The sequence below is a fragment of the Trichosurus vulpecula genome, chromosome 4 (genome assembly GCF_011100635.1).
Source record: "Trichosurus vulpecula isolate mTriVul1 chromosome 4, mTriVul1.pri, whole genome shotgun sequence".
NCBI classification, from domain to species: domain Eukaryota; kingdom Metazoa; phylum Chordata; class Mammalia; order Diprotodontia; family Phalangeridae; genus Trichosurus; species Trichosurus vulpecula.
The window spans coordinates 387,408,986-387,423,532 of NC_050576.1; the positions used below are offsets into that span (position 1 = coordinate 387,408,986).

The following is a 14,547-nucleotide window of genomic DNA, read 5'->3' on the forward strand; positions in this document are numbered from 1 at the left end:
AACTATCGATTTTAATAAACATTTGGGACTTTAGCCTCTTGAGAGTTCCACCTCTACCTAAACACGCACCTTCCCTAAATACTGCTTTTATTTTAAGGGGTGAGGCAAAAAACCTTCGAGTACTTACACCTCTATATTTTAAGTTGTTTATTCAACTTAGAGCAACTTCTACCTATAATTTCTCTCAAAATATTAACATACCTTTACTTACTTTGATAATCACAGGGGACAAACTGAAAACCACCCCCCAACTGCCAAATAAATACAAAGTTTAGTTTTATCTTTTTTTCTCATGGACTTAAAATGGAAAAACATGTTTGTATTATAGATATCTTACATAGAAAGCTCTCACAAAACCATAAACCAAGTAACTGAGTGGGATGTGTACATTCACACACATAAAACCTGGAATAGGGAAAATTAAGAGCTGACGGTATGCAGCCAAAAATGTTGTTATTATCATGAGGGTCTAGCAGGAATAAGTTCTGCATAAGCAGCAGACATTTTGGCAAGCATTTAAGTAGCTGTTCAGTGTAAGGTCTGCATTGAAATATAGAGGCTACCGCCATTATTTATTCAAAGCAATGCCTCCAATTCAAAGGCTACATCTCGTTTATGCTTAAAAAAGAAAAAAGGTTCCCCTCCCCCCACATCATTATTATTTCATGACAAGCCCCAAACTGTCTAGCATTCCACATCTATGTTTGTTACACCATTTGAAACTGCATTCATAGCTTTTCTTCTGCTCACCATATGCTTACATCTGTCTAAACCAGCTGACTCCCAAAGAAATATTGTTGTTATTAAATGCTGTGCTTCCTTCCTTATCTCCAAGCCTTTATACTCTATGCCTGGAATATGGTCCTCCTGTTGAATTCTTTCCCACTCTTTAAAGCCATCAATCATCTCCTTCATGAAGTCTTTCTTGATTCCCCCAGTCAGGTATACCCTTGCCGGCCCTAACCCCTGGGTCTCATACAACAATTTGTTTTGCAATTCTGTGATGCATTCTGAAATCTGAGCTAAAAGTAGTTGACATAATTTAAAAATGAAGTTCTAAGACAGAGTAGGATAGAAAATGAAATACTGAGGATAAATGGTTTTCTTACCTGACCTATAATTGCTAAGCATGCAGAACATCCGGAAAACATCTGGAGAAAACTTCCTTAGAAAGTCCTAAAAAATTTTTAAATGAAGTACATTTATTACAATTTTCTTCTAAAAGTAATTTTTATATTAAGTCAGAGATTTGTGCAGCATAGCAGATAGGGTACTGGAATTGGGAATTAGGAATTAGGATCTGGGTTTGAATTCCACCTTAAACACACTTATTACTATATCACCCTGGGTAAAAGTCACTTAACTCCCTAAGATTCAACATCTTCATCTATAAAAGGTGTGTCATTACAATAGCACTTACCCCAAAGAGCTGTTGTGAGAACCGAATGAAATTACATCTACAAAGTGCTTTGTAAACCTTAAGCCAGTGTGTTACTGTATGTAATTATTACAAATGTATGTTAACTCATATAAAAAAGTCTTTGTGGAAATGTTCTCAACCAAACTCTAAGCATCATCAACACCTTTTCTGAACAATTATTCCCCCTTTAAATTTTACCAACACACTAATAACACCGTTGGTGGAACTATGCATTGATATAGAAAACAATTTGTAATTATATAAAACTATTATTTATTATATAAAACTAAACTATGAATTTATACCCTCTAACCCATAGCTTCCACTGCTAAATGTAAATTTCAAACATGGTCAAAGACCAAAAAAGGGCTAAAATATTAAACACAAGACTTTGCGTTGTAGCAAAAAACCGGAAACAAAGCGGCTACCCACGTTGACAAAATGTGGTGGATAAATGTGACAGAGCATCACTATGTCAGAAGAAACAAGGAATTTAGGAAGATTTAGAGGAAGTGATAGAAGTTAAATAAACCGAATCAAGAAAGCAAGATACATAACGACTACAATAACAAAGAACACGAAAATAAAGCTAAACGCTTAGCTATTGTAATGACCAATCCAAACCCTGGAGAAGGCCGGCCTAAGGGAACCCCTTTCACTTTGGAATAAATAGATGCGCTACGTTCAGCAGTTTCAAGTAGGAGCCTGATGATAGACTGTGATCTCAAGGACCAACCTGGTGAAATGGTTATGAGTTTGGGGTCACACTGAGAGCCCTCTAGGGAATACTCCAAAGTACACTGCAGGTAAAACAGGTACCTAATTTAAAGCAGCAACATTCTCTTAGGAAGTTCAAATGGCAGCTGGTGTGCAATTTACAAAATCCTGGTCTGTCAGAGAAAGGGTAAAACTCTCTCCAACAGTAGGGAAGCACAGAAGAAAAAATCAGTATAAATGATGAGGCGACTATTGCACCATCTTTTTAAACAGAACTTAAGTTCGACAAAGCCTGTGCATGTGGAAGCCACTGTTAAGGTATCCACAATTACTTTAAGATTACTTTAGAAGATCAGATATGGAATTCTTTGAAAAAAGGGGGGCCAGGGAGAAAAGCACAGCCTGACTAAAGACTCCAAAGAGATCTGCCTATAGCCACAGCCCTGCCCTCCCAGCCTGTGGACAAGAAGCCCGGCAAGTGCTTCTGCAGGTGCTGCAGCCACCGCTCCTGCAGACCCAGAAAAGATCTTCACCACCAGAAGCCTGAGCGATCTCCAGAAAAGTCAGTGGCTTTGTCAGCGGACAGAATATGAAAGAAGATGCACTGCATCAGCTTTGCTACTGCACCCCAAGGACCACCTGGACTTTTCTAACCTCCATGCATGGTGTTTCCCCCGTTAACATGAGAGCTCCTTGAGAAGGAGAGATTGTTTTGTTTTTCTATGTGTATCCCTAGTGCTTTGCATGTGCCTCTACTCAGAGTAAACACTTACCAAAGGTTTCTTTGTTCATTCATCTTACACTTCAATTTTCAGGGGCCACAAGCATACGTACACATGCACATGTGCACATATACCCACACGCACAGTATGCATATACACACATGCATGCATGCACACACACACACACACAGAGGTACACACCTCACTCCCTCAAACTAGTATTTCAGGTGCAGAACACTTGAATGAAAGAATAAGAGGGCTCTGTTTACTGCATCTAACCTAGTTACAAATATCAGGCTAAATTGCCTCAACTGGGAATTTTTTTAGCCCCCCCCCCCCATTGTTTTAATAATTCTTTTAAGATAACTTGTTTCACTATCATGGCCCAAAGGTTTTAAGTCTAATGTGGACAAGTCTGTAACACACACTCCTCCTCTTTTTTTTCCTATTTGTTGTGCTCCAATACTGTCAATTTTAAGCAATAATCATTTGCCAAGTACCTGCCATGTGAAAGCAGGGCATTCAATATATTACCCAGGCTACAAATTTATATTAGCCACCCCACATAAGAACTATCCAAGGATTCTGAAAAAAGGGCAGATTCTGTTGTTGTTCAGTCCTTTCGAGTCACATTTGACTATTCATGACCCCACTTGGCCTATTCTTGGCCAAGATTTTAAAGTGCTTTGCCATTAACTTCTCCAGCTCATTCTACATATGAGGAAACCGGGGCAAACAGGGTTAAATGACTTGCCCAGGATCAAACAATTTGTAAGTGTCTGAAGCCATATCTGAACTCAGGAAGATGAGTCTTCTTGACTAGGCCCAGTACTCTATCCACTGCATCACTGTGCTGCCCTTTAAGGGCAGATTTGGTTAAGCTAACATAGCAATGTTTTATGGACTAAAATTTAATGGTGTGTGTGTGTGTGTGTGTGTGTGTGTGTGTGTGTAATTCCTGTATGTACTTCCCATCTATTCTGGGCTACCTACTGGTCTTAAGTGTAAGGAGCCCAAGTTCCTTGGCTTTATCTGGAGTCAATCAAGAAGAGCCCATGGATGGGGCTACTTTTTTGGGAGAGGGGGGATAGGTGGCTCAGATCTGTGGTTTCACTGGTAAAGGGAATGCCCAGTGAGAAAACTGACTCTTCAAATAGAGATACCTACCTAGGAACTTACAGCTTTGGATAGTTACCTTAAGTGACCCCAGGTCCATAGAGCTAGACTTGAACCTAGGGTCTTCCTAACTCTCAGGCTTGCTATTTATCCACTAAACGATGCCACCTATCTGCTACTTACTAATGCATGAAGGAAGATGTTAATTTCTCTTTCTCTGTTGGTATCAGATGGTAGAAAGAAGTGCTATTCTCCAGAGTTCTTCCCTCAGGGTCTGAAACATTCAAAGTCTTCCTTCTAAAAATGAAGTTCTCATGCAATCTACCCATTCTTCACCCCCCCCACCCCCAGAATTTCATAACTAGACCTCCCTCTCCAGCCCTTCATACCTGCTAGGTCCCTATACAATACCAAAACCACTACTAAAACAAATTAAATTACTTGCTTGCACCCAGCTTGACACACATTTTTTTTTTAAAAACAATGAAGAGTAAGAGAAGGGAGTCTCCAGAGCTCAAGAGAAAGTTAGTTCACTCTCCGCTGCAAATGCAGACACCTCTTAGAATGAATCTATCTTGTACTGTCTGTTATTTTGCTTTAACTTTCTACTCTAAGTACAAAGGTCTAAGAGGAAATGCCTAATAATACTGGCTCAATCATCTTAGCAATTGGGCCAATAGATTTTTGGCTCCATGAATGTTGCCCAAACTATGAAGTATATTAATGGCCAACCTTTTTCCTAGCTAAATGTCTCTCTTCTCTGCTGCACATTTCAGACATAAAATATCTGGGAGAACAGAAGAGGAAAAAAAATGAAATAATCATCTGAAGACCAACAATTTAAAAGGTAATTATGCAAATTTCTTCAGAATAGATAGAATCCACGTTTGTAATGTCACACACAAGCAATGTGGCATAGTGAAAAAAAGATGCTGGACTAGAAATCAGTGGTTCTGTCACCAGCGATTAATCAGAAAACACCCATTTATTAAGCACTTAGAAAGTACAAGTCACTGTACTAAGTGCTGGGGATACAAAACAACAACAAAAACCCAGTCTGTCATCAAGAAACTTCAATCTAACAGGGAAGAAAACATGCTAACAACTACATACATACAGGACACATACATACAAATGGGAGCTCATACAGGTCTCGGCCTACTCAACAGTAAGATGAAGGAGATGAACCAGATATCTAAAGGTGCCTCTTAAGCCCTAAAATCTTTATTTTATGAACCTGTATATCACTCTCTCATCTGAGTATAAACTTCAGTAAAATTCTAGTATAACCACTGATCTACAATCAAAGCCAGACATTTCCAGTTATATCTTTAACGTTCCACTGATGGAATAATGTATCAATTAGTCTAAACTACATAAATGGGAGAACTATTGATTTATAATGACAATAAAGGTGGCCACATTCTAAAGGCATATTTAGGAATGTCTGGTTGGATTCAACCTTAATCTGTAATTGTGGGAGGTGGGGGGGGGGGATTTGGGAGCGAGGAAGGAGGATAAGGAGATTTTAATTGGTTTTTCAATTGAAGGTTTATTTTTTTACTCAGAAACTGTCCATGCCTCTAAACATTCCTCCTACTTCCACTTTCTTTTCTCTGATCTTCCTTAGCCTCTAGTCCCTTATTCTTTTCCTCTCTTCAACCCTTCAAAAATCAAGGGATAGATTGGGGGTAGAGAAGAAAACCTAAGATTATGAGGAAAAACTCTGAGCATAAGTCAAAGAAGGAATATGATCATATTTTGAAAGAGTAGGAACAAAGCAGCAGAATTAGGCTTCTACAGATATATCCTGCTTCCTAATTTCCCACTCAAGCCTACATACTGTCTTGAGCACATTTTAAAAACCAATAGATGAATAAAGCACGGATTCATACATACATAAGGTCTGACCTACAGGATTCTTCAAAATAACCTAACTCTTCTTCATTACTACATTCTCTGTAAATGCAGGCTGTTAACTATTCAGTAAATTTAGGCCCCAATACATTTCTTCAAGGGATCTCTAATGTCATTAATATGGGCCTTCTCTCCAAATGACGTCAATAACCCTGTTAGGCCTTCTCCACCCACCCAGTTCCTGTCTATGTCCTCCCATAAATCTTCCAGGGAGGATCTACCTAAATCACTGAAGTCTTCACTCTAGGGTTTTGTTTATTTTAACATTCCACGGGTAGTAACTGTACTTGGCTCATCATTTTTGGTAATCCCCTGTTCTCAATATATGACTGGGCCACCACCTTTTTATATCACTTCCTGAATGGTATCATAAATACTTCAAGGGACTGAGCTTCCAAATCTGACTGGAGGAATGTATATAAATACATGAAAAATCTGATATAACTCAATACATCTTATGTCTTTTTTTAAATATATAGCTCAGTTTGTCTAATATTTCTTGAGCCGTATCTCAATGTCAAAGCTAATAATAATCACAGAAATTACAAATATAAAATTCAATAATACCACAGGTATCTAAACACTATTTCTGATATGGTGAGCCATATGGGAATTTTGCTCTTAAAATTTTCTCACAATAAGGAGGGGGGGAATGATCCAGCATAGGTTATTATACAGATCTCTTAAGAGCCAAGACTAAAGGAAAGTTCAGGTGGTATGGCTAGTCTGGTACTGTGTAGCAGAGAAAGAAATAGCAATGAGCCCTTTTGAAACAATATGAACCATGAGTTTCAGTTACAGGAGGATTACAAGTTACAGTTACATTTGTAGTTAAAGATGAAGAACTACTTAAAGAGACAGGTTATTTCTATGGTTCATTGAAGAGAACATTGGATTTGGGAGTCAGAGAGCCTGGGTTTGTCTCCTAGTTCTGCTACTGACTAGCTGTGTTTTTGGAAAAGTATGCCTTGATTTCCCTGGACCTCAGGCCTCTAGTAGTCTCTATCTTTCCTTTCAAAGTACTGAGTTATTTAACTTTCCAGCTATAAATCTTTGATACTATTGTCCCTTGAGGACCCAACTATGCCTCACTGGGGCCCCATACTGCCATCACCTCCTTACTACTGCCTGCTATGGGGAAAGTAATCAAATTAGCACTACCACTGTTTCTAGAAAGGGCCAATTAAACTGTCCTATTACTCCATTCGCCATCCCTGTGATTTTTCCCAGACCAAAACGCTATTCTTCTTAATGTGTTGTCTCCTTCTACTTATTCTAGAAGTAAGATGATGAAGTAAGATCCGAGGGGAAGACTGGCTTGCTTTTCTATTTTTATATTTCCCCATCACTTAGTGTGCCTAGCACATAGTAAGTGCTTAATAAAGACCTTTCATTCATCATACTGAGAAGCAGCATGGTACAGTGGAAAGAATACGGCCTTTGTAGTCAAAGGAGCTGTACCAAATGTCCTTTCTGCTATACCACTGGTAAAACCTTGGGCAAATCCCTTAACTACTCAGTCTTGTTTTACTTTTCTTAAAAGAAGTTATAACAGATTGTTTCTAGGTCCCTCTTAGCTTTAAAGCTAAGATCCTTTCATTAACCTGCAACTAGGCTATTCTATGTTTATTTTCATAGATTAAAAAACATGATTTCATCTCCGCAGAACTACTTTCAACAACACAAGAGTCAAATCCTGCTGTATTTCATGAGATCCTATTCCTCCCATCTCCAACTTGCTCCCTAGTGGCCAACCTTCTAGGGATAAGATTTTCACTAGGCTGGTTCTACTATGATAAATATCATTTGCCATCAATTCCATATGTTAAGTTTTTTGAACTCGGTAAAACCTTCCAGTCTGAACATCAAGGGCACAGCCTTCAAGAAAGCAGGATCACCTCCATGCCAAAAAGAGATATCAGAATTAGATTTTAGAAGGATATTCTACGTTGCTTCACTGAAATCACTTAAGTACAAGTAAACCAAGAGTTTTTATAGATAGAATTTAACACATTTGCTAAATTTCCTCTCAAGATGTTAAATATTTAAGATTAGGAAAGATAACTTAATTCTAACAAATAAACAAAAATTGATGGCTTCGGGGCAGCTACGTGGCACAGTGAGTACAGCACCACCCCTGGAGTCAGGAGGACCTGAGTTCAAATCCAACCTCAGACATTTGACATACTTACTAGCTGTGTGACCTTGGGCACTGCCCTGCCTTCCCCCGCTCAAAAAAAATTTTAAAAAGACTTTAAAAAACTGATGGCTTCATTTTAAATTAACAAATATTTATTGAACTCCCAATAAGCTAAAAACACTTCTAGGGTTTTACTTTTAATTGCTCTGTGGCTGGTGCCATTTAATGGCAGGCTTTATATTGAGGAGACAGGGGGAAATGGCTAGAATCTGGTTATTTTCCATCTATACTTGTTTTCTAATTTGCAGTTATATTTATTTGGTTCCTATATCTGGCAAATCATCAAAAAACATTTTCTTCAATCATATATGTTTTTGACTCTCACTGCGTACTTTCTTCATTTGGCTCACCATTACATAACATGATATGTGTATATAAGCATTATAAAATTTGTCAGGCAAGTAAAAGAGCCAACCAACTACAGAGCTCACCAAAAGATAAAATACAGTGGAACAGCAAACTGCCCCTGGTAAGAGACAGGATGGCTAAAGGACATACAGATCTTTTTCAAAGAAGAGAGAAGGCTAGAACTTTGCAAGTATGATTTAAAAGGCATCCTTTCTAGCTGTGTGATCATGGACAACTCATTGATCATCTCAGTGCCCCAAGCTACTTGCTAAGATATAAATTACAAGGAGAGAAGTTCATTAGTTTTGGTAGGAAAAGTTTCCTCATTAGGAGTTGCCTAACCCTATGAAATCACTGGACCAGGTCAAAAAACAAACCCAAAAAGTATGAAATGGCAGTATAAAAAAGATATAAAACGAAGAGTATGGGGAAAAAAACAAAGGAAACAGTCTATAGGTTAATATGAAGTAGAGCAAATGCTGAAGTAACTGGGATAAAAAGAGCAAAGTTATCATATGCTTCTAAGACAAAGAATAGTAATGTATGTGAGATGGAAAACCATGTTTAGAACCATGGAAAAATTTATTAGAAGCCAACAATAGTTATATGGCATACAATGCACACACATTTTAGAACCAATTTGAGAATCTGTCATTCATTTTGTAAAGTTTTATAGTATATTACCTTAATTGTAATGTAGTTTTTTAATGATTTTGACATTTTTTCTTTCCCTTTAACATGCAAATGCCCTGGAAGAGAAACAAGGTTAAATTAGTTGTTTCTGAAACATGACAAAACTAGCTATCCTATAAGAAAAATCTGAGGAGCTGATATAAGTAATGGAAGGCATTAGAAAATTCGTTCTCCATTAGCACAGAAGCACCTCTGGCTCAATCGGGGGCTAACATATTAATGGAAGCATAACACTAAATATAGATAATAGAATCACAGATCTAAAGCTGAAGGGGACTCAGGAACCAGTTAGTCCAAACTACTTTATTAATGTCCTATTTCCTTCTTATCCCATAATTTAGAAATATCTACTTAACAGACTGAGTGCCTGGATAACAGTTAATATCTTACTTATTTTTACATTTTTACAAATGAGGAAACTGGCAGCAAATTTAATAACTTAAGAATTATATTCCAATGAGTTTAGCCACATTGGCAAGAAGACTATAAAGCTGAATAGAAAAGGTTTAGACTTTTCTGATTTATTACACATAGAATCATTATCTTATGAGCTGGAATGAACTTTATTGAATTCTTTAGTTCAACTCCTCCCCCACCCTAGATGTATATAAGTCCCCTCTACAACATCCCTGATCATTTGTCATTATCCCACTTATGCTTAGACTCTACCTCCATGGATGGCAGTAGAAGACAGGCCATTTCACTATGGGAAAGCTTTATTTATTTAACTGTTGGAAATTCCTGGCTACCCTGAGAAAACTCTTCATTCCTCTAACTTCCTGCTACTGTTTTTAGTGCTTTCTCTGGAGCTCTACAAGATGAAATCTAATTGCTCTTCCATGTGGTAGTCCTTCAAATATTTGAAGATAACTATCATGTTCCTGAGTCTTCTCTTTCCCAGGTTAAATAAGATTCTACAAATTCACGGATTCACCGAATCCTTCTAGAATTGGTTCACATCTTCTCTGTCATGTATATTTAAGAGGTTAGCTTCACTAAAGACTTTTTTTTCTTAAAACACACACACACACACACACATGCACACACGCGCACACACACACACACACTATAAGGACTCCAAAAAGCTTTGTTTGGCATTTATCCTAAGCAGTACAACTCCCCTCAAAAAAAGTCTCCTAGAAATATTTGTTCCTAATGGAGGAAATTTCCCTTTCCCAGACTGCTTAAAAACACTGTGTGTTACAACACAAATGTTTTCTCGGAACTGTTTACATAACAGAGTATCTAAAAAGTGATATAACCTGGAATGAGTCATGTGGTCATCGAATAATATTACATTAATAAATTCAGTCTGGCAGCAAATCAAATAAGATTTATCTGACTTTATTTCTCTAATTCAACCTTTTTTATTGGGAAGAATTAATAATTCTCCACTGTCTTACTAAAGGAGACACATGTTATTTCTTATATCTCCAGCATAAAGCTAAGGGAATATAAAAAGGAAGATGTCTATTTAAGATCTTACTTAGTAATCGGAGAAAATAAATCAATTAGAAAGTGATTCTCTCCCTAGATTTTAAAGTCAGTATCTATTTGTTGTTTCTGAACATTCAATGGATGCTTTTAATATCGACCCTGGCTGGGCCTGACTAGTGTGTGGACACATTTTAAAGGAACCAAAGACAATCAGCGTGAGTATCACCTTCTTCTCATTCTTAGGAATGGAGATACGCCAATGGAAGAACGCTAATTATAACCGGTGCATCATATCCTAAATACTACCCTGATAATCTATGGACCACTGAAAGGCTAGGCACATACAGAAGGCCTATATTTTTAAGAAATGGTCAAGAGTACCAAGTCCTTCAAAATGAAGTATGTCTATGGTCTCCAATGGTTTCCCAATTACGTAAATTTTTTTTAAAAAATATTTTTTCCAATTACATGTAAAGACAATTAACATCCATTTTTAAAAAATTTTGAGTCCTAAATTATCTCCCTCCCTCTCTTGCCACTTCTTCCCTAAGACGGTAAGCAATTCAATATAGGTTATTATGTGCAATAATGTAAAAGATATTTCCCTATTAGTCATGTTGTGAAAGAAGAGAGGCCAAAAGAAAAAAAAATTAAAAAGTGAAAATAGTACGCTTTGATCTGCATTCAGACTCCATAGTTCTTTCTCTGGATGTGGATAGCATTATCCACCATGAGTCCTTTGGAATTGTCTTGGATCATTGTATTGCTGAGAAGAGCGAAGTCATTCACAGTTGATCATCACACAATGTTGCTGATACAGTGTACAATATTCTCCTAATTCTGCTCACTTCACTTTGCATCAGTTCATGTAAGCCTTCTCAGGTTTTTACATGAATAAATTTTACAAACTCTGGCTTTATTTACATTTATTCAGCTAAGCACTGAGAAAAAAGTCTAAATATTTTCTATTCCATATGATCACCGAAGTATAGTATAGCACCTAACCTTGTAAACTCTACATAATGTCTCTTAAGAATTAAGTTCTCAAATTTCTACCAATAAATGACTAGGCTACTTCCCTCAGCTATTACAGTATATCTTCAGAGAAAAATCAATGTAATAAGCAACATCATCAGGAATGTAGCAACTATATCCTGGATCCTATTTAGCTGTAATAAGGGAAAAGTCATGACAGACTGGATATACTCAGCATCCAAACCAACCAACATTTGACAACCACAGCAGCAAAACCATTTTAGTGTTCTTCATAAACAGAAGATTTTTTTAAAAGGAGATACTTTGATAACATTATTGATAGGTTAAATTTTAAAAGGGTCAAATTTAGAGCTGTGAGGAATGTGAAAATATAAAAAATTAGCTGTTTAGTATTTTTTGAACAACCTCAGAATATTAGGTGCTACGCAGAATATATACCAAACAATGACTGAGCTTTCGAGACTTACATTTTCATAAAATCAAATAATTTCAAAATTGAAAGCAGCCTCCAAAGCCATTCGGCCTTATCCATCTATGAAAAAGAATCCCTTTAACCACACACCACAATATGTGGTCATCTAGCCTTTGCCTGAAGACCTCAAATGTGAGAGAACCTACTATATCTCCTGAGCCTACCTTTAAATAGATACCTCGAATTGCAATTAAATTTTTCTTTACATCAAACGTACATTTGTCAATTTGTGACTGCCATCCATTGCTCCTAGTCTTCCTTTGGGGAAACAAGACCCATATATCTCACAGACTATCCATACATCCCATATCAATAATTTTTATATTAGTTCTAGGCATTTTCCCCCTTTTTTCACTTGGTTAACTTAATTTCCTACACTAAAGTCCTCCTTCAATGTTCTATAGCAATGTAGAGATAGACCCTGAGTTCCTCAAGACTGTAAAGCAGGGTCTGGAGCAGGTTCTACCAAGCTGGAAAGGCTTCAAGTACAAGCCCAATGACAAGCTACTTATTTTTTTTATCTGCAGATCAGCCTAAATAAATTCAGATACTCAATACCAAGCTGTCTATATACTGATTAGTTTGTTGGCCACAGCAGCTCATGAATGGACATGGAAGGATTTGAGATTTAGGTTGGCAGAGGGGCAACTCATTACAATGAATCACAGATCCTTTTAATTAGACACATGAGAAAAAATAATTTTTAAACTTAGATGATTAAGACGACAAGTTAAATGTGTGTATTGGGGGGGGGAGGTATATGGTGTTTCCTATTAAAATACAATTAAACCTAATTCTTGGTATTCGAGAGTTTCTGATGGACCACACACATAAATACAAAGAAAACACTGTCACAAACACATAGGGAAACAAGCAACTTCCTTTCTTAACCTCACAAGGCAGCGTGACATTATGGAACTTGGAGTAAGAGAAGCCTTACTTTAAGTCCTGTCTCTGACACCTATCATCTATGTGATGAGGGGCAAGTCATTTAGCCTTTCTGAGTTTCAGCTTCCCAACTGGAAAATACACTCACACTACCTCCCTCCCTCTGGGTGGCTGGAAGAAATCACACTAAAAAGAAATATGGAAATGTGAGTTATTATTGCTATTATATATATTTTTGCTTATAGTCACTATTAAAAAAGAGAAAGACTAAATTTTTTAACCAAAATTTAAGCAGTACACATTAACTTATGCAGCACACAGATGCTGATGACAATTTACAATATGGCAAATTCTGTCCTTGACATTTAAAGGAAATTGCTATCTCCTAGAGTAGGCTGTATTCTTCCTTAACTCATGTTGTTTTTTTCTCCTATACCTTAAATGCCTTCATTGTGCTTTATTCTTATACTCTTCTGGAAATCATAATAATATCTTATATTGCCACATGTATTATTATCTACCAAGCTCTTACCATAGCTTCCTCTAGTAAACAGACAAATCCAATTATTCTACCGCTCAGGATCTCTGACACGTTATATAACTTGACTTCTGAGGGGCTGGTTTTTAAAAAATTATGATTTATGTATAATGAGATACAAGGCAATGTTAAAAGTAAGGAAAACTGCTCAAGTGAATATATTATTATATCCAAAGACTAGAACTGTCTTCCCAATAGTTTTAGTCAAGAGAAAAAATTACACATCGTGTTGAACATTCTTCCTCCCAGTATACACAATCTAGTCAGTCTAATTTATTCCTATATTCATTCATTCAATAATATATTCATTAATCCATTAAAAGCAAAAAATTTCATGTTTCCAAAAGATAACAGAAATTCAGAAAAATGAAGATTCCAAATAGATGACAATTTACTGAAGTTGTACATATATGTGTGTGTGTGTGTGTGTATTCATTTGATATACCTCCTTTCAAATATAGCACTATCATGTCATTAAAGGCTGAATTCTTGTACAATAAATAAAATTAATTAAAAATGCCACTTACCTGAATGTAGAAAATAGTTTCCCCACTGCTTGCACTGGTGATACACCTCACACTGTGCAATTTCATTTTCATGATGTGGAAAAGCTAAATCGATCCCACCTGTATGGATATCCAATTGACTTCCAAACACTAAGCTGGAAAACATAATCGACTGCTTCAACACACTTACTCAGCAACTTTTCTCCACAATGTCTAGTGTTTACTACCCCCACCCCCATATAATATTGCAGAGAGAAAATTACTAAAATGAAACACAAAGCTCTAATCAAATCACTAAACATTCAGTTCATTTCTAACACATTTCCAATATGTTAAAAAAAATTAAACTGAATTCAAATGGAGACTGGTATTTTAACCTAGTTTTAATGCTCTACATTTGCAGTGAATAGTCATAATCTTTCTTTGAGCCAAGAAATCAGCAAATGACATTAAAAAAAAAACCAACCCAATGCATAGCCAATTGCTCTAACTTTAAAGAAGTTAATACATGCAGGATGACTGCAAAATATTGATGTTAAATTTCTTGGTTGGCTCAATGGACTTCAGAGTCATACAT

The 14,547-nt window shown here is 36.7% G+C and overlaps 1 protein-coding gene across 1 annotated transcript in view; it reads right to left on the bottom strand.

Moving 5' to 3' along the window:
* The window catches only part of CARS2 (cysteinyl-tRNA synthetase 2, mitochondrial), a 62,911-nt gene that overhangs the window by 23,661 nt on the left and 24,703 nt on the right, over positions 1 to 14,547 (bottom strand). Inside the window, exons 8-10 of the mRNA XM_036755100.1 lie at positions 13,992 to 14,125; positions 9,125 to 9,189; positions 1,110 to 1,176 (exon numbers count right to left, since the gene is read on the bottom strand). Coding sequence (XP_036610995.1) covers positions 1,110 to 1,176; positions 9,125 to 9,189; positions 13,992 to 14,125 — 266 coding nt within the window. The remainder of the gene's footprint in view (positions 1 to 1,109; positions 1,177 to 9,124; positions 9,190 to 13,991; positions 14,126 to 14,547) is intronic.